The following is a 20979-nucleotide window of genomic DNA, read 5'->3' as shown; positions in this document are numbered from 1 at the left end:
CGAATAAGGATGGTCTTTTACTTACTCAATCTAAATACGCCTTAGACATCCTTAAAATTTTAAATTTTGAGGGTGTCAAACCAGCTTCTACACCTATGACTACAGGCATTCAGTTGTCAGGACAGGGTGTTGCTTTTTCAGATCCTACTGAATATCGTAAGGTGGTGGATTCTCTTCATTATCTTACGTTGACCCGTCTTGATTTAGCCTATGCGGTCAACGTGGCGTGTCAGTTTATGCACGCTCTCCACAGTTGACCACTTTCAAGCTGTTAAACGCATATTGCGTTATGTTAAGGGGACGACTCATATGGGTTTACAGTTGTTTGCGGACTCTACCTCTAATTCTCTTCATGTTTACTCTGATGTTGATTGGACAGGTTTCCCTGATACACGTCGTTCTACATCTGGGTTCTCTATTTTTCTTGGTCGGAATCTTCTCACCTGGACTGCTCGTTATAAGCAGCCTACGATTTCTCGTTCCAGCACCGAAGCTGAATATTAGACTCCTGCCTTCACTACTGCTGACTTAACTTGGATTGGTTATATTCTTCAGGAATTGGGTATTCGACTATCTACTCCTATTAGTATATATTGTGACAATAAAAGTGTCATCTTCATGTCTGCCAATCTAGTGTTTCATGGTCGTTCCAAGCACATTGCTTTGGACAACCACTTTGTTCAGGAAAAGGTGACAGCCGGATCAGCGAAGATTATGTTTGTCCCATCTCATGATCAGCTCGCTGATTTTTGACAAAAAAGCTTATCTCGTTTCCGGTTCTTGGAGCTTTGTCCCAAATTGAACTTTAGCGTCTCCTCGAAGCTCAATTTGCGGGAGGGTAATAATGGTAATAATAATCAGATTCAGGAAATAATTGACTACGAATTTTGGATGAGATTGGACTTGATTCTTTCCAATATATTGTATATACTATTTCCTATCTTATGTATTTTCTTTCCTCTCTTATATATGTATTTTCTTTCCTCTCTTATGTATAGCTATCTATGTCAATTACATATTTATGTAAACTATTAACAATATAAATATACAAGGGAGGTTAATGGGTTTCCTCACACAAAACCTATTCATATTCTTTTATCCTTCAGCCAACCTTCTAGAAGCCCGAAGGTCATGATATCAAACATCTTGCATTGCTTCGACTTCGGGCAAACATCGTGAACATGCCCAATCTAGGTTCCGACGACCTTGAAGCTTGTCTGCAGCAAACTTTGGTATGATTGGATGGCTCAAGTTCCACCTAGACAATCTTGATGATCCAACTACCATAATCGCAGGCATCGTGATCAGGTGGAGAAACGTCATTTCTTTCACAAACCAGGACATTTCTCCCCTCTGAACCATTAAAAACTTCGATAAGCCAACATACGTGTCCCAAATAGTCATGCATATTGATTCCTATAAATATGACCTATGTCATTTCTAAATTCATTCAATTTTTTTTGGGTTAATTCCGTTTTGGCCCCCGATTTGTGACCAACTGGCCGTTTTGGCCCCTAATTGTGTCCGGCAGTTCGTTTTGGCCCCAAAAAATTCCTAAATGGCCCCATATTTTTTCAACCTCCCAATTCTACCCCATGGCATTTCTGTAATTATTTTTTTTCTTTTTCTTTGTCCACCTCATCTAATAATTACCACATCACTCTGTCCACCTCACCCTTCTTCTCCGGCGAAAGGTCGCCGGCCGGAATAAAAAATTCCGGCCGACCACCTTTACCAAAAAAAAAAAAAATTTCTTCATCTTCTTCATTTATCTCTCTTCTTCATCTCCTTCTTTCTCTCTCTTCTTCTTCTTTATCTCTCTTCTTCTTCTTTCTCTCTCTTCTTCTAGTTTCTCTCTTCTTCCTCTTTCTTTACCTCTCTTTCTCTCTAACCCCTCTCTCTCTCTCTCTCTCTCTCTCTCTCTCTCTCTCTCTACAACTCCGTCGAAGGGGCCGCCCCTTCGCCGGAGAACCAGACCTTGAAGGTGGACAAGAAAAAAGAAAAAATAATAATTACAGAAATGCCATGGGGGTAGAATTGGGAGGTTGAAAAAATTTGGGGTCAAAACGAACTGCCGGACACAATTGGGGGCCAAAACGGAATTAACCCATTTTTTTTTTCAGAGGCTCAGAGCATTAAGCATTAGTAAGAGTTCATTCTAGATGTCTAAGAACGACGTTTCTTATGGAGTATTACTTGAAGCAAGTTGGATCAGCTCAATTCAAAACAGAGGTTACTCTTATTGCTAGTTTGACTGCTTTAAGATTAAAACAGCATCTAATAAAAAATTAATTGTTGCATCTTGAGGAAACAAACGCCAAAACTATGAAGTATTTTACAAGGCTTGAACGGTCTTTAAGAAAAGATGACTAGCCTCAATTAGAAAATTCGATCTTCTAAAACTTTTACTTTTTAGATTTTTGAATCAAAGGCAATTTGATTTTCTACCCCGAATTTGTATCATTTAATAAATAAAAAGCTACTGGATGAATGCACTTTTTCTTTCCACTCTTAAATCAATAGTGTGAATTAGCTATTTTGGATGATGTACACTACTAGTTATAAATACGAACAACATTGAGGCAGAGGCGGAGCCAGGAATTTGAGTATGGGTGAGCTGAACTTATATTAAGGGTTCACGAAAATTTTCATTTTCTATACACACCCTATCATAGTGCTAGTTCACATTTATATTTGGAAAAATTTAGTATTTTGGCTAAACTACATCATTGTATCATTGGATCCATCCATATCTATTTTTATACAAAATATGCATTATTGGGTTTAATACTAATAGAAATCTTTGTGGATGTTAATATACGAACTAGTTTAAAATAGTGAAGAACTTTATTGCTAGCAAGGGAACTAGTTTAAAATAGAGGAGAAATATACACAAGAATTAAACCTTAAAATAGTGAAGAACTTTATTTATGTTATAGTTGTTGATGTTAATAGTTGTGGATGTTAATATACGAACTAGTTTAAAAAAAATATTGCTAGGTAAGGGGACTCGAACACAAAACCTCATGGGTATAAACCTCTTGCCTCACCGACTGGGCTGCTAAAGTCTTTAGTTAAAATGCTCAACGCAAAGTATAAGTCAAGTGAGAAGACTCGGGCTACATCGTAAAAAAGGCAACAGAAGGTAGAAGTTACAGGTGGGAAGACCCGGGCTGCAGCCCGGCGTAGCCCACTTATAGCTCCGCCCCTGCATTGAGGTACTCTTCTCCTTAGGCTCTCTCCATTAACTCAGAACGAGGATGTTTTGATCGATTTACAAATTAAATCAAAGTAAGAACTAGTCAACTCTGCAACGTAGTGCAGTGGCTCGCTGAGTCTAATCGTTCAACTGATACACCAAAACAAATATAATTATTTAGAAACAACCCAAATTCAAAAAATGAATAAGTTTACAATGTTCCAAATGAGTGAACTGAAAACGTTTTTCTAATTTTTTGAATGTACCTAAATTCAACCGATACATCTTCACAATAAACATCAAACGCTACAATGGCAATCTTTAATCCACATCCAGAGAACTCGAGAAAGCAGAAAAGAATTTGAAGTGGTGAAATTCAAGTATACGAAAAGAGAACTCAATTCCAGCGCAGACAGATTAGCTAAATGGGCAAGAAAGAAAAACGCGAGCAAAGAGTGGAAGAATGTACCTTGTATGTTAGTTAATAAATATTGTAATAACGTTGTTATTTAATCTATGAAAGTTAGTTCAACAAAAAAAAAATTATATAGACCAGCATCAGATTGATTTGAGGCAATCAACTGTACTCATTTATGGATTGTTGGGGTAAAAATTAGATTAATGGTAATCTCTAAATAAAAAATATTTCAGAAGACGTGTACATGGGAAAATAAAGTAGCCAAACTTTTATTAGGAATATGTTTCCCAAAGTTGTCGAGTAAAGCACAAAGAGTAAACAAATGAATGTCAATGAACTTAGACCCTTTGCAACAAAAAAAAGAATGAAACCAGACATCAAATAACCTCTACCACTTTGAGTCGAATCAGAGTTTCAAGGTCACCTGATCCAACTTTGTGAATTGTGATACAGAACAACAAAGAGAAAAGGGCAAGTGGAAACCTTAAAAAGGGTCAATAATTGCCATTAATTAGAGAACTATTACTCCTTCCGTTTCAAATTAAAAGACTTTTTTTTTTTTGGTTAAGAGAGGCTATTGCCGGTTTTATTAGCTACTCGAGCTTACTGAAATATTGGCTTTATCTGCCGCCAATTGGCTTACAATGCAAGCGGGAGTCTCAATGATCTCCTTTCTTAACAATAAATTTAATTGAGACGAATTCTTTGCTAAAAGATGTGCTACTTGGTTTGCATTACGGTAGCAAAATGTAAAGGTGCAACCATGTAGCCGTATACTTTCTCTTCGAATTCTCATTAATGTGGATCTTATTTTCCATGGAATGTCCTTTTCTTCTTCTGTGCATGCTTTAATAATAGTTAAGGCATCTCCTTCAATAACACATTCATACTCTGGTAGTTGTAGTGCCATTTCAATTGCCAAGTAGGCAGCTCTAGCTTCGGCTTCCATCGCCGAGGAAGTACTAACAATGTCTGTAGCAGCCCATACAAATTCCCCATACTCGTTTCTACACACAGCCGCCAAATCAGCTCTTCCTTTCGAGAACGCTGCATCGAAGTTGATTTTTAATTTCCCTCTCTCCGGTGGAGCCCAAACTGTGACCTTATGTTCTTCCTCTCTTCTTACCGAGGTCGAGGGATTCATAAATGTACCATGAAAATCCAGCTGCATAGTCAAAGCTTCATGAATAATCTTATAACAATTCGGTTTCTTTCCCTCAAAGACACACTTGTTCCTAGCTTTCCACATGAACCACGCCACATAAAGCCGGAGAGTGATGTTGTTTTCATCTTCTTCTTCTTGTATCCAACGACAAATTAACTTATTAAATGGCTCATCTCCATCTACCCGTAATCCCAAAGGGGAACATAACCAAGTTCTCTCGCCACTTTACAAGTCCTAAACAAATGATCAAGATCCTCATCTTCTTCATTACACATAGAACACAGACGTGAAGCTGGTTCAATATACTTGAGAGCCTTGATTTTTGTTGGAAGTGCATCATGAAGAAGTCTCCATATGAAGTAAGTTACCCGAGGAGCTAAATTAAATTTAGTCCACACCTTTTTCCAAGACAAACCGAAAGGGAGCTCCACTGTAAATGATGTGGAAGGTCTTCCCCTTGTTATCGAAGTATACAAGGATTTAGTGGAAAACTCCCCCTTAGTCGTATGCACCCAAATTAATTTATCTTCTTCACTTGAAAGACTCAGTTTATCTTTTTGTTTGTCTCAAAATAAAAAACTTATTTCCTTTTTTATCATATAAAATTCATTAAATTTCCAACATTACCCTTTATCTCTATATTACACATTTGTACTCGAGCATTTATTGACCCGACAACCAAAAAGGTATCTAAATCAAAGTTGCTTAACTAAGAAATTTTACTTAATTCTTTTTTATTTTTACTACGAATATTTTGTTCCTTAATTTTATTCAATTAAAACATACACCAAATGAATTCATCATTATTTGCACCAAATAGTGACCATATATTGTCATAAATTTGAAGAACACCAAAGCTATTCTCTGGTTATAATAATGTACTGCCTTTTTTTTTAGCAACATTAGTAATCAAATTAAAAAATTACGGTAATTGTTGCACTTATACATATGTTTGATAGGTAGATAATAACAACTAAGAGAATAATCTTAAGATAACGAATTAAAAAGAAACAAACAGATCAAATTAAAAGACAATGACATCAACTGTTTAGAAATTGACTAACAAATACGTGGAAGTAAGAACTTTGTCAGACCATTGTTTCAAACTAGATTCTGCAAAAATTTTAAGACATTATCTAGTAAAACACGGTCACATTCAAGTTGAGAAGGAAGACTTCCATTGTTCTCTAATTGTCCTTTATTCATGTGTGGGATCTTATAGTTATTGCCCCATGCACTTTCATTATCTCGTTCATACATTGTTGCATATTAGAAAATCACTATTAAGAATCTTTGACGGTAGCTTTACAAGAACAATTTAAGAAAACTCTACAAAACTAAACAAGAAATTTGTTCAAGTGGGGTGTGGGTAGGGATGGGAAAGGGTCGGGACTGGGCAGTCCATGGACAACTATCCATCTGGTCTGGGCGGAACGGACGCAACTTAAATTTGTTCGTTCGGACAACCGGACAAAAGGGAGGGGCACGCACTTCGGTTTTTCTCAGTAGGAATGTTCGCCCTTGTCCGTTTTTTAGCCGGACACGATGGACACCTGTCGGGCGGGCACCGTGTATACATCGTAATTTGTCAAAAAATAAAAGTCACCAAGCAATTAACTTAGTGAACAATAACAACTGAATTAAAAACACCGATATAAACGATCAATTAGAAAGAAGTTTCTCAAAGAAAAATCAAAAGAAAGGGAAGCATCATGGTTAAGGATTAGGCTTTTGACATTAAGAACCAGAAGGGACATGAGTGGAAGAGAATAAGAAAGAAAAGAGTTGGACTTCTCTGATGTCGAAAGTTATATGTCATTGCCTAATTTAACACTACCATCTTACTCTAAACATTTAATAGTTCATATTGACTATGGGCGAGTATTACGGACGGATAAACGAACAACCTAAACGGGCGGACTTGGGCGAACGTGGTGAGACCCCCTTGCCCGCGTCCGTCCACTAAACATCTATTGGTCAGGTGGATTTTGACCGCCCTGGTCACCGGTTGTCTACAGACCCTTCTGACGCGGGCGGACGCGGGCGGACGTGGGCGGGTAACGGGCCAAAAGCCCACCCCAGATGTGGGTATGGGTGGAATCTTGCCTTCTTTTCTTTCTTTTGCTTTTCCATTCACTTGTTTCAAGGAAGCTCCACACATATTTCAATCTCCTTTTTTATTTCCTTTTGAGGGGAATACGAAAGGTACCCCAAAAGAAAAAAGATATTTTTTGCGAAAAGGACAAACATAAGTACCGCGTGAGTTTAGGGTACGAAGATATTATTATTCTTTTTAGTTTAGGGCACAGTGGCGGACCCAGAAATTTTTGCTCCTGGGGGCACATTTATATAACTGGAAAAATTCGTAACATATATATAGTTGACCACACCGAATTTTTATTTTTGGACACAAAACTAGATTATATATTTTTTCAATTTATTCCAATATGAATATAAAAAATACTAATTCGCCGAAAGATTGTAATAAATAAAAAACTAAACAAAGTAAACAATGAAAATTTTATCAAATATCGTTAGTTGATTACAGATGTGAGTGCGATAGAGAAAAAAGTAAGTGTATGCTAAACTTTCCATGAAATAAAAGTGGGCTCAAAGAGTTGAGTTTAGAATGAATATAAACCCATTGACGAAAAGAAACCTACCATGGACGGAACTTGGATCTTCAGTCAACCCTGACTAACCTAAAATTTGTCGAAAGGAAATTTTCACTTGTCACATATATGTATTTGTAAACTACAATTCAAAGACATTTTTTGGTCCACATACTTTTTCCTATCATTTTTTTTGTTAAAAGATCTCTCTATCATTATTCTAACATATATTTAAAATTTAAATTCAAAATAAGTTAATTTTATACTTCCACATAAAAACAAAATGAGATTTGCGTAAATTTTGTTGATTATTGAATCATCATAGAAATGCATGAAACTAACCATTTAATGTTTGTTAGTTATTAGATAAATAGTAGAAGTCATAGATAATTTTGAGACAAAAATATAACATTGACAATAGCTTAGATGAAGTCTAACAAAATGGAGGTCAAAACTAAATTAGCAAGAAAATGGCCAAAAAAAGATCATGTCAAGAGTAGGTGACACAAATTGGAGCCAAAAGTTAAAATAGACAAATATGGGGGCCAACAAGAAAGTAAGTCAAGAAATGAGAGAAAAAAAAAGCCAAAAAAACACCACTTGTTGGACTCGAACCTGCGACCTTTAGAGTGTAAAACAAGCTAAGGTACCAATGGGCTAACTTCCATTAATGTTACAATTCTCACTTATTAAACTTAATATAGTTTCCTTCTGGCCAAAGCCAGAGAACGGCACACTTACGGCGTAACTCTTGGAACCCACCTTTGGCTCGTGGGGGCACGTGCCCCCACAGGTCCCTTGGTGGGTCCGCCCCTGTTGGGGCATGGACTAATTTTGACTAACTTTACCAACTAAATAGTAATGGCGTCAAACAAACATTAACGTTAGTTAACTCTTCCGATAGTCAACTCTTCTGTTAGTCAAAAACATGAGATGTCCCAAACACTAATTTTAAATTCAGATGCTCCTAACACAAGTTTTGTAATGTTTTGAGAAATATTCATAATAAAAATAAAATAACTTATTTACATCCATAAAACATATTCACATAAACCTTCACACTCACATAAATTCATAAATCTCGTACACGAACCTACATATCACAGAAAGTGTGACCATAAAAATGTAATTGTATGCATTTCCATTCATTTAAACACAAATTGATTGAAAAATTAATACATCCATAAAAATTCATTTGTCCATAAATATTAAAGTATCTTAATTTTAACAATATTCAAGTAACTTAGCAATGTTAAATAAATAAATAAAAAAAGATGTTAAACTTAGGTGATTCGGAGAAAAACATCTTGTATCAGGATAATCCAAGTTTCGGGTTGGAATATCAACCCCACCACGGTCCCTCTTTTATCCTCTCATTGTTCCAACAAAATAAGAAAGGGTTCTGTTCTCGGTAATCCACATGGAGAGTTCTAAAGTTTCAAGTGGAATCCTTCTCCTTTGTCTAAGACGAAGAGAACCCTTTCTCTGCCGAAATAGTTGGAAGAGAGAGAGAGCGAGAGGGGTATGAAATAACCTCGAGAGTCACAGGGTTTCACTTGAGACTTTTCCCCTTTGTTTGAGATGAAGGAGAGCTCTGGCGAAGGAAATTTTTCACTTCGCTAAAATAGTGAGTAAGAGAGAAAGAGAGCGAAAAAAAAAATGGTGGTGGTCATTGGAGAGAAATAGTGAGTATGCAGGCTCATATAAATATATATTTTATGGATGTAATTAGATTTTTATATTTATTTTATGGATGCCCTAAACTAATCTTTAGGGCATCATAAATCCTGAAAAACTAGTGTTAGCCAAATCTCACGTTTTTTTTACTAGCGAAAGATTTAGCTAACTTTAATAGTTGTTTGGCGTCGTTACTTTTTGGATGGTACAGTAAGTCCATGCCCCAAATTCAAAAAAGAAACATCTTCGTGTCCCAAATTCATCATCCGGTACTGAGTTACAAAGTTGGGTACTTGATTTGTGACCCCCAAATAAGAAAAATAAATTAGAGATAATTATTGTGAGAAATGAAAAGTAAATAATGCTTTCTTTAATTGGATATTTTATTCTAAATAAAATATATTATATGGTAAGTCTCTATTAAAAAGTGTCATGTTAAATTCTGCACTTCAATTCTTTCAAGCCCGTACAATCAATTTTTTTCTTAATATTTTGGAGTCCATTATATGATGTGAAGTCTTGCGTGCATAGGGTAATCCCATTCTAGTTGTTTTTTTTTTTTTTTTTTTGTTGAAAATCCCATTCTAGTTGTTGAAACTAGAGGTGAGCATTTTGCAGGTGACCGATCATTTTGGGTGAAGCCGTAATTGATTTGCCTTTGGTCTATTTTAGTGGGCCCAACTGATTTCAAATTTTAATTATATGACGTCACATGTATTTCACCCGATACCTACTTTCATACTCTTATCACAACATATATTATTGTTATTACAGAGCCTATATAGTCTCTCTTTCTCTATCTCTCTTTTTGGGTGAAGCCGAATCAATTATGACTTTGCCTTCGGTCTAATTTAGTCGGCCCAACTGATTTCAAATTTGGAAAATTTTATAGACAGTGTCTTTTATTATTAAAGGCAATGTGTTTTGCAAGTTTGACTTGGTCAATTCACCGTGACCAAGTTTGGTTAAAGGCAATGCCTTACTTAAAATCCTTCCTTCTGTATATTCTTTCTTCTCCTTCCTTCGTTAAGAGTGAAACCCTAAAAATTCTTCACATGTCTTACTCCATTTCCGTATAGATTTATAGTCACAACTTTGTTCCATATACTTCCAGCCTAATTATATTTTCCATGTTATATACCACTTTAAGAATCTCCTCAAAAATCAGGGTGATCTCTTTCCACCCATGAAAATTCATGAACAATACCATCAACTTCAACCCAACTAGAACCTTCAACTCTTCACTTTCAAATCATCCATTTCTCTTCTCACCTTACCCACATTCTCCCAATTTTCTTCACTTGCAAATACAACCGATAAAAGCGAGTAATACCCATTATCTTGATTATCAAACTATACTGCAATTCGTGATATATGTTCAGCCATTTCTACATTCTTGTGAATCAGAATGTAACTCAGCTCTGCCTAAGAGATCGACCATGCATCCTTAATATTTAATGTTTGGTGTGAGATTATAAAAACTTGTAAAAAGATCGAACATGTTCAAACCTTCATCGACCAACTCAAAATAACTACAAGCACTTAAAACACCAATAAATGTGATTTCATTAGGCGTCACCGAACAATCCTTTTGCATCTGAAGGAAGAAGAAGAAGAAGATGAATGAAGGAAGAAGAGAGAGAAAGAAAAGAATTTAGCCAAAGTCCCCAGAAGGAGGCAGCCGGCTCCGTTAGGTCAAACCTTGATTGAGGCATTGCCTCTTAAACACAAATTACCTCGTACCAAACTTAGGATTGCCTTTATCGAGATTGCCTATAACAACTTTGGCCATTGCCTATAAAATCTCCCTTCAAATTTTAGTTATATGATGCCACATGTATTTCACCCGGTACCTAATTTCATACTCTTATCACAACATATATTATTATTATTACAGAACCTATATAGTCTCTCTCTCTCTCTCCCTCTCTCTCTCTCTCTCTCTCTCTCTCTCTCTCTTTCTTTCTTTCGCTGAAGCCGAATCAATTATGGCTTTGCCTTCGGTCTAGTTTAGTCGGCCCAACTGATTTCAAATTTTAGTTATATGATGCCACATGCATTTCACCCGATACCTAATTTCGTACTCTTATCACAACATATATTATTGTTATTACAGAACCTATATAGTCTCCTTCTCTCTCTCCCTCTCTCTCTTTTTGGGTGAATCTGAATCAATTATGGCTTTGCCTTCGGTTTAGTTTTTTTTTTGTTGAGGTACAACGGAACTATCTAAAACAATTATACAATTCCTCTGGAAGATCTGATATAGAAAGCCACAACCAGGTTTCCCCATTCATACGACTCCATTTAGCCAAATGATCCGCTTTATAGTTGCCTTCTCTGAGGATATGAGTATAGATCACTTTGGTAAAATTGCCTTCCCGCTGGTGCACTTTATCTATTAGCTTTTTCTGTCTGCCAGGTTATGTCTGATTGCTCTTTGTTAAGTTTCTGAACTATATTGCGGTTATCACTTTCAATGTGAAGATACGCAATATTCTTTTTTTGTAGACCACTCGAGGGCTTTGGTGATGGCTCCACATTCGCATTCTTCGGCATTTTGGTCCCGAAAAGTGAAAGCCGCTGCCGCAAAAAAATTTACCTGGTCATCGTGCGTAATACACCCTGTCCTCGCCACTTCCTGCGCTGCTATAAAGGAGGCATCCACATTAATTTTGACAAATGGAGGTGTTGGTGGTGACCATAAAATAACATTTTCATTCTGCTGTGATGTACTCTGATGATTTTGGAGATTTGCAGTACATTTGATTTTATCTATGATCAGCATTGGAATAAGATTAGTTGATGAAAAACATTTATCACATCTAGCTTTCCATATTTGCCAAAGAATAGTCGCAAAAAGGCTACTAATCTGTTCATCTATATCTTTCCATGAAGTAATCCAGTCAAGAAGATTAAAAATATAAACTGAAATAACACTGAAATGTAACCAGATTACCGCTGCTAAATCGCAATGTAAGAGGACGTGTATCATTGTTTCTTGTTCTTGAAAAAATTCGCATGTATAGTTATAGCCAATATATTTACCAAATCTATCTCTTACCGGTAAGCTGTTAGTACAACATTTTCATAGGAATAGTTTGATTTTGGGCTGTATTGGCATATGCCAAATAAAAGTCCATTCCTTCATTTCATAAGGATAGTGCTCAGTTCGCAAATAGTAGTACAGGGATTTAATATTGAATTTACCTGATTTGGTTAATGACTATCTGGCTATGTCGTCCAGCTGTTCCTGTATATTAATACTCAATATTGCATTGCATATATCACTGTTAAAGCATTGAATTAAAGTATTCGTATCCCATTGATGATTGCTAATAAGTTGTGACACCTTAGTGAGATTGCTATTGTTAGTGTTGCTTAAGGGGGGAGGATGATTAGGTATCTAGTAGTCCTGCCAAATATTTATGTTCGTACCTTTATTAATATCCCAAAAGGTAAGAGTGGACACTTTATCAACATGATTGGATGTGGATTTCCAGAGCCAAGAGTGATGATTCTTTGCCTCTTTAGGTTTATGATATTTGGTGAAATATTTAGCTTTAAGAATAGAAGCCCATGGGGAGCCAGGATCTTTGATGAGACGCCAGACGAGTTTACTCAAAAAAGCTTGATTATCCAAAATAGGGTAACGAAATCCAAGCCCGCCTAATTTTTTAGGAAGACAGATAGCCGACCAGTTAATAGTATGGATGGATTTGGGTTTTCCCCACCAGAAAGCTCTTTGAAGAGCTTCAATGCGATTACTTATACCTTTTGGTATAGCAAAACATTGCATTTGGTATCGGGGAACAACCGCTGCTATTTTATTAATAACAATAGAACGGCCAGCTTGGGAAAGGAGAGAGGCTTGCCATTTGGACAACTTATTCTGGATTAGTGTGGTGAGGGAAGAAAACACTTTCTGTTTATTTGCTCCAATGAAGAGATGAGTGCCGAGATATTTATCAAGATTAGAGGATTGGTGAACTTTCAGATTACGAATAATCATACGTTTAAATTTCGGATGAGTGTTTTTCGAGAAGAAGATAGTAGATTTGTCGAAGTTAATCATCTGGCCTGACGTCGAGCAAAAAGTATCAAGAATGTGCTGAAGCGAAGAGATATTGTCCAGAGAATTTTGGCCAAAAATGATACAATCGTCAGCAAAAAGGAGGTGCTTGATATTAATGCTGGTTCTGGGGATAGGAAAACCTTTGAAGGGCACAACCACCCTGTTAGTTTCTAGAAGACGACTGAAGCCTTCCATGACCAAAATGAACAAGAAGGGAGAGAGAGGATCACCTTGTCTAATACCTCTGCTGACATTAAAAGTAGGGCCAGGGCGGCCATTAATAAGAACTGCCATGGTAGAAGTAGAAATACAAGTATGAATGAGGTTGATCCAATGAGCCGAAAATCCCAGCCGACGCATAATAGTCTCTAGAAAATTCCATTCAATACGATCGAAGGCTTTAGACATATCAAGTTTAAGAGCAAAAAAGCTTTTCGATCCCCGAGTGAGCTTAAAAGAGTGCGCCACCTCTTGACTGATAATAATATTATCAGTAATTTGTCTACCGGGAACATAAGCAGCCTGAAAAGGCGATATGATCTCAGGAGGAACCAATTTGAGACGATTGGCCAGAATTTTGGTGATGATTTTATAAGTAGTGTTCATAAGACTAATAGGTCTATAGTCAGACGTAGTTTGAGGGGATTTGGTTTTGGGGATGAGGCAAATATGGGTATGATTAACCTGCTCAGGCAGATAATTATGTTGAAAGAAGTCCGACACTAATTTGATGAGATCTGCTTTCACTGTGTCCCAGTTAGTCTAATAAAAGAGAGGGGGAAGCCATCTGGACCTGGAGCAGAATCAGATTTAAGAGACATGAAAGATTTGTGAATCTCAATCTCAGATGGCGTATTGGTAAGAATAGTATTCTGAGAGTCAGTAATTTGGCCGACAAAGAGATCAAGTAACTCACTAGAGATGCTGGATCCATTAGATGTGGAAATAGCTCTAAGATTGGAAGAAAAGATATTAGCTATATTTGAGGCCTCCTGCACCCAGGAACCTTGGTTGTCTTTAATGGCCGTAAAACGGTTTTTCCTATTGCGATTAATGGCTTTAGCGTGGAAAAATTTAGTGTTTCGATCTCCTAAGTGGATTTATTTCTGGATTTTTCTTTCCAGAGACTCTCCTGTTGATTATAAGCCTCCTCTAATTTATTATTCAACTCATGATAAGCTTCAAAGTTATCAGTATGCTGGAGAGCCTCAGTCAGAGCACGAATCCGGTAGTTAAGATGACCAAACACTTGTTTATTCCACCTAGCTAAATTAATCGCTAATTGGTTGAGTTTCGGCTGGATAGGAGTGGGAATGGTGGGCCAATGATCACAGATGAAATTACCGCGGTCAGGATGAGACATCCAAGTCCTAATAAATTTAAAAGGTCTCTTACCCAAGTTAGAAATAGTAGTAGTGGTCAGTAAGATGGGAATGTGGTCAGAGCCCACCCCAGACAAATGAGTGACAAGAGAGGAGGGGAAATCCATAAGCCAACTGTGATTCGTAAGGGCCCTGTCCAATCGTTCCTTGATGAGGGTGCCCCTAAAATGTTTGTTAGTCCAAGTAAAAGTGTTGCCTCGAAAACCCGCATCTCTAAGGCTTAAATTGTTAATAACATGGTTAATTTTGTTTGTATAGTTGGGGAACTCCTCTTTGCCACCTTCCTTTTCCGAAGGATGGAGGATGGTGTTCAAGTCTCCTATGACCACCCATGGGACTGAAGTCTCAGTATTCTGATTAATAAGCAAGTCCCATGGTGCCATTCGATTCTTGCTATATGGGCTTCCATGAAAGCCCGTTAAGACAAAACTATGCCCGTGACTATTGTGGGTGCATTTAGTGTGGATAATATGGTCATCCGCATATAAAGTCTCAACGTTATACTCATTAGTCCAATATAAAGCAAGCCCACCGGCTTTATTCTTGGGCTTAACCAAGAATTGATTGTAATTAGCATGCAAATGGAGAAGTTTGTTAAGCTGATTCTTAGTGCTCTTAGTCTCAGAGAGGAAAATAAATTCAGGTTTATGGGATTTAATAAGACTATAGAGGTGTTTGCGATTCAAGAATTGCCCACACCCTCTGATGTTCCAAGCTAAGATAGATAGGTCTGGTCTCGGGTGGTCCATGTAAAAGTCTAAAGGCACCACAAGAAGGGCAGAATGAAAAAGAGGTAAAAGTAGGAAAGATAAACTAAAAAGAAGCAACCCTAAACTATAGCAACGTAAACAAACAGAATAAGAAGAGAGAGACTAGAAAACCAATAAGTAAAACCAAACCAGTAGTAGAATAAACAAGAAGATAAACAGATTACATATAACAAACTAAGCCAACCATAAAACTAAAGCAAACAAGTACGACCTCCACCTGGTACTAGTTGCCACAGAACCAAAAAGGATTCCCACTAACTTGTGACTAATGCCACACAGTTAGTAGAATCGCCAACTTGCCCTTAATCGATACTAGATCAAAGGCCAAGCTCTTTGGCTACTGGTACCAGAGAGCTACCACAAAAAGAGGCAAAGAAGCCCACAAAAACTAGACCTGCAACCAAACAAACTAAGAGACTAAAACAGAACTAACAGAAACAGACACAACCACTAGAAACAAAGGACTAAGAAGACTGATCTGGTGGGGTTACAGTTACACCCTCCCCTGCCTCTCCTTGCACTAGGATATCCAAACTACGAGATAAGAACATCGATTCCTCAAGAAGGATTCGGGTATCCTGATTATCTGAAAACATGGCATGAGGCTGATTATCCTCTTCTGAAAACTCAGAGGAGCTGATCGAATGGTGACTGGACTGATCTCGGTTCCTTTTTCCTGATGGGTTGAAGATAAGATGGGGTGGTGTTGGGTGATGAACAGGGGATGGTGGAGGTGCTAGAAGTAATGGTTCTACTGGATTAGAGGAGATAATAATGGTATCATCCATGGGGTCCGAATCAGATTGTTCATCTTCACCTGAGAAATAGTATTGGAGAGGGGCGGGACACCTATTCAAAGGATGTTCAATAATACGACAGTTTTGACAGATAGCCCCTGGAAATTTCTTATAACTAAGCTTGATTTCTGTCACTGTGTCTTGAAAGATGGGGTTGATAACTGCCAGCAAAGGAGAACGAACATCATACAAGAAATGGATCCGGATAACAGGGTTGTTAACAAAACCAAGGTTTCTAGGCCGAATCTGAATGATCTTGCCCATACATTCAAAGATAGCTTCGAGATCTTCCTTGTTTTGAATCGCCTGTGGAATCTTGTAGAGGGTACACCACATCGGTTCATAATATAAATCATTTGTTCTCTCCGTAAGTGGGAAATCCACTTGCTTGAGAACCAATAACATACCCCTAAGAATCCAAGGGCGTCCGAAGTTGAGAGCGTTGAGGACAAACAGACTCTTGGGCTTAATCAAGAAGGTGTTGATAGGTCCTTGAGTGAGAGCATAATGACAATCACGAAAGAAACGAGAACGAGGATAAAGTAAACTTTTAATGAATTTGAGGGAAGCCTCATAGGGATTGCACCACCTTGCAACGAACCCTTGAGAGATGGGCTGAAGCTCAGGTTTAGTGGAGGGTTTGGGAAAACGGATTGATAATCTCCTACGAGATGACAGAGTGGATTCTGAGGCCATTAGAAAACAGAGAGTGAGAGTTGAACTGAGATGGGTTAGAAAAAAAGTTAAGGTGAGATATAAATGGGTGAGGTTTGAAGAGAGAGGGGATGAAGAGGAAGACAAAACAAGGAAGACGATAATCAGGAGACGCCAATATATCATGATGGAGTTGCATGCAAAGGGATTGGGGGGGGGGGGTCACCACCAGAGAAGCCTACTCTCGAGCTCCGGTGACGACTGACCACATTCTGGAGAGAGAAGAGAGGAAATAACGACAAAAAACTAAAGAACTAAAAACCTAGAGAAGAAAGAAAGAGAGAGAGAGAAAGACGAATAAGAGAGAAACAGAGAGAAAGAGAGAGAAATCGAGAGAAGAAAGAGAGAGAAAGAAGAGGGTAGAGTCAAGAAACCTTGCCTGGATGTAATGGTTCGAGGATGTGACGGTTGAGTATCCAACGCTCCTTCCGCAACCTCTCTTTGGGTGATGAATAGTCTTAAATGCGAGGTGAGTTACGCCCAATCCTCGTTCTTTCTTTTCTCGGGAAAGATTAAAGGATTGATGCTCTTTAAGATCCGCAATCTCCCTTGTCTCTTCTCTCTGCCGTGGTGTTTAAGACTTCTATGGGTACTGGTAGTGATTCAACTAGGAAATCGAGGATGGAATGATGATGTTTTGTCGGATGTAAAGGTGAGGAAGCTTCCCGAGAGTAGATCTTTCAAACTCGAGGTGGTTTGAAGACGAAATACGGGTTATGAAAACTAATCTCAGTGGAAGCGCCGCCGATTGGATTGGAGGAGGAAGATAGAAAGGAGAAAGGTGAAAAACCCTAAGTGACGTCACACGAGAAACTCTCTCTCCTCAAAAAACCTTTTCCTCCAGAACCTATATAGTCTCCCTCTCTTTCTTTTTTTTTTTTGGTGAATCCAAATCAATTATGGCTTTGCCTTCGGTCTAGTTTAGTCGGCCCAACTGATTTCAAATTTTAGTTATATGATGCCACATGTATTTCACCAGATACCTAATTTCATACTCTTATCACAACATATATTATTGTTATTACAGAACCTATATAGTCTCTCTCTCGTTCTTTTCTATTCTGGCATTAGTAGGAGAAAATTAAAGTATTAATCTCCTTCTGGAAGAAAACTCAGGAATATAGTTCATTTTAAAAGTATAATGAGATTATACAATCTAGTAACTCACCTTCTCTGAATCAGGTTTCTTTTATTTTCCTGCCTTATTGTTCTTGAATGTTGGGGAAACTTGATCACGTGTGATTCATTGTCGCTAGAAGCATAGGAGCATTTGTTTTTATTTTTATACTAAAGTCCGACAGACAAGATTAATTCTAGATTTGAAAAGGTAATCCGTTGTATTCTGTGAGACAAATCGCCTATAGTGTTGGTACATTAAACAAGACGAATTATTGTCTTAAGGAAAGAGATCCCTCGCCTCGGTTCTAATTAAACTATTTTCTGTTCTCTTCCCTATTTTCTTATTTTATTATTAAAAGTACAATTCTTATCTGATATTTAAAAAACAGAGTAAGGACAAATTGTTTTTACTTAAAAGATTTTATACCTGTCTGTCTCTAAATTGGTTCAGAAGGTAATTATAAAATAGGACGATAAACCAATATACACTTAGGACAACAGTAGATAAGTTCCAATTTATATGAAGGGACATTAATTTTGTTAATTTGAAAAGAGACACAGACCAGTTAAGTTCCAATCCCGTCAAAATCTTAACGCCATTAACTTTAACATTGTTCTTTCAAAAACTGAAAACTCGTGCAAAAATATAATGACAATCCAACCAAGGATCTTTTTGTGAGAATAGTTTCACATGGGAGAAGGGCTATCTAGCAACCAAGTTTATAGTGTTTAAGTCTTTTCCGCTCATTGCCAATTAGTTTTGAGTTGGATGACCACAAACTTTGCATAGTTCTAGAGGTAGGCCCACACGTAATAGACTTAAAAATCACACGTGTTCCACGTCACCAGAAAAAAAAAAACGTGTTTGTCTAACCACGCCACATGTCAGGGGGTGTGTGAGAATAAACCCACATGGGAGAAGTGCTATCTCGCAACCAAGAATATAATGTGTCCTCTCCAATCATTGCCAATTGGTTTTGAGTTGGATGGACACTGACTTAACACTTTTTTACAGAATAAACCCACCAACGATGTCTCATTTGATCTTCCTCAAATACAATATGTATAACTTATTTCTCTCTTTCAATTGATTTGGGTTTTCTCAATCGCAAATCCAAGGTTTCTCAATGGGGAAGAAGAAATGATAGCAACACTTCCTAAAATCACCCCAGGTACAAAGAAAATGAAAGTTTATTTTCCTACAACCTACTGAACACCTGAAATTGAAATTTTATATCTGAAAATATTGATTTCTTTCTCACTAGAAAATATTGACTTTCACCTCCAAATATTGTGCAAGTAACAAATGAGGGATACAGAAAAAATAAATCATAAAAAAAAAAATTTGAACATTTTCAAAATTTTACGGACACCAAGACAATTATGTTTTGTCCATCCAATCTCACATTTGTTTATGTTTTTGTTGGACAAATCATGATTTTCAATTTTTTGAAAATTAGTTTACTATTATGATTGTACCCAAAGAAGAGAAAATTGAAATAGTAAATGTAAAGAATTTATCCTCTCAGACTTTATTATCTCATAGATTTTGTAAGTAACCTTCAAACACTTCTCATCCTATACTTGAAAGACCAGAGAAGTAATTATAGCAAAGATGGGAACCACCAACGTGGAGCACTAAGAGGATAATGTGTATTGCTCTTAGCACCTCATGCTTCTCATCTCCTTTGCTTTTAGCCACATCAAGCTATCTCATATCTTAATTCATAAGCTAATTAATATGAATATCCATTTATCCATAACACTCCCACTTGGATGACTATTACTCGAAATATCGCCTCATTAAAATCTTATCAGAAAAATCCAGTGGGTTAAAATCTGATGAAGGAAAAAGAGTGCAATAGAAGAGGTTTTGAATGGTGCTGGGTACGCATAATGCTGCCTCGTTAAAAACTTTGCCAGAAAAATCCATATGGACAAAAACTGGACAAAAGAAAAAGAGTACAGAGCGCAGATATCCAGTATTAATAATGCGAAAATCTTCATATGATAATATTCTCCTACTGATGAATATCATATCGTGAACCAGTATAGATTTACATCATCAGATTATTTAAGCTTCTCATTCTGATCCCTTGTACTAGTATTCTGAACGTTGTAGTAAGTAAAGACTTGGTAAACAAGTCAGCATAATTCTCACATTATTGTATCTTTTGAATTTCTCCTTTCTTTTGTAGATGGTGTGAGAAAAATAATTTGGGTGAAATGAGTTTAGTACTGCCACCTTTAATATATCCTTCCTTGATTTGAGAAATGCAAGCAGCATTATCTTCATAAATAATGGTAAGTGATTTTGTAATTCTAGAAATATCACATAAAATTCTAATATGATTGATAATGGACCTCAGCCATACACATTTTCTAGTAGCTCCATGAAGAGCAATAATCTCTGAGTGGTTGGAAGATGTAGTGGGCATACTTTGCTTACTTGATCGCCAAGAGAAAGTTGTACTGCCACTAGTAAAACCTTAACTTGTTTGTGAAACTCCTTTATATGGGCCAGAGAGATATCCTGCATATCTGTATCCTATTATTTGTGAACCATTAGATAAATAAAATAATCATATGTCAGTAGTTCCTCGAAGATATTGAAGAATATGCTTTAATGTCGCTTTGTTTCTACCGAACTAAACAAGCTAATAAATTTACTGCAAAAGAAATGTTACGTCTAGTGCATTGAGCCAAATATGGCAAAGCACCGATTGCACTTAAATATGGTACTTCAGGATCACGTAGTGTTTCATTATCTTCCTTAAGACAATAAGGATCTTACAATATCTAAAAATCTGGCAACAATTGGACTATTAAGAGGGTATGCAGTGTCCATGCAAAATCTTTTTAAAATTTTATATGTATATAAAGTTTGATGGACAAGTATGTCACTTGCACTTCTCTCAATTTGTAAGCCAATGCAGAATTTTGTTTTTCGAAGGTCTTTCGTCTCAAATTCTTTCTTCAAATATTCTACAACGTTTGAGACATCTTCAACTGTCTCAATAAGATTTATATCAGCCACGTATATTGCAATGA

At 37.0% G+C, this 20979-nt stretch overlaps 1 protein-coding gene across 1 annotated transcript; it reads right to left on the bottom strand.

Moving 5' to 3' along the window:
- Positions 1-4206: 4206 nt before the first annotated feature.
- On the bottom strand, positions 4207-4866 carry LOC147548354 (uncharacterized). The gene has a single exon (XM_086668032.1). The coding sequence runs from the start codon at positions 4864-4866 to the stop codon at positions 4207-4209; it is 660 nt and encodes a 219-aa protein (XP_086524158.1).
- Between the last annotated feature and the right edge of the window lie 16113 nt (positions 4867-20979).

This window comes from Eschscholzia californica, unplaced genomic scaffold, assembly GCF_041429995.1.
Source record: "Eschscholzia californica isolate CP2 unplaced genomic scaffold, dmEscCali1.0.p SCAF_3, whole genome shotgun sequence".
Lineage (NCBI taxonomy): Eukaryota > Viridiplantae > Streptophyta > Magnoliopsida > Ranunculales > Papaveraceae > Eschscholzia > Eschscholzia californica.
This window is presented reverse-complemented; position numbering and strand designations above follow the sequence as displayed.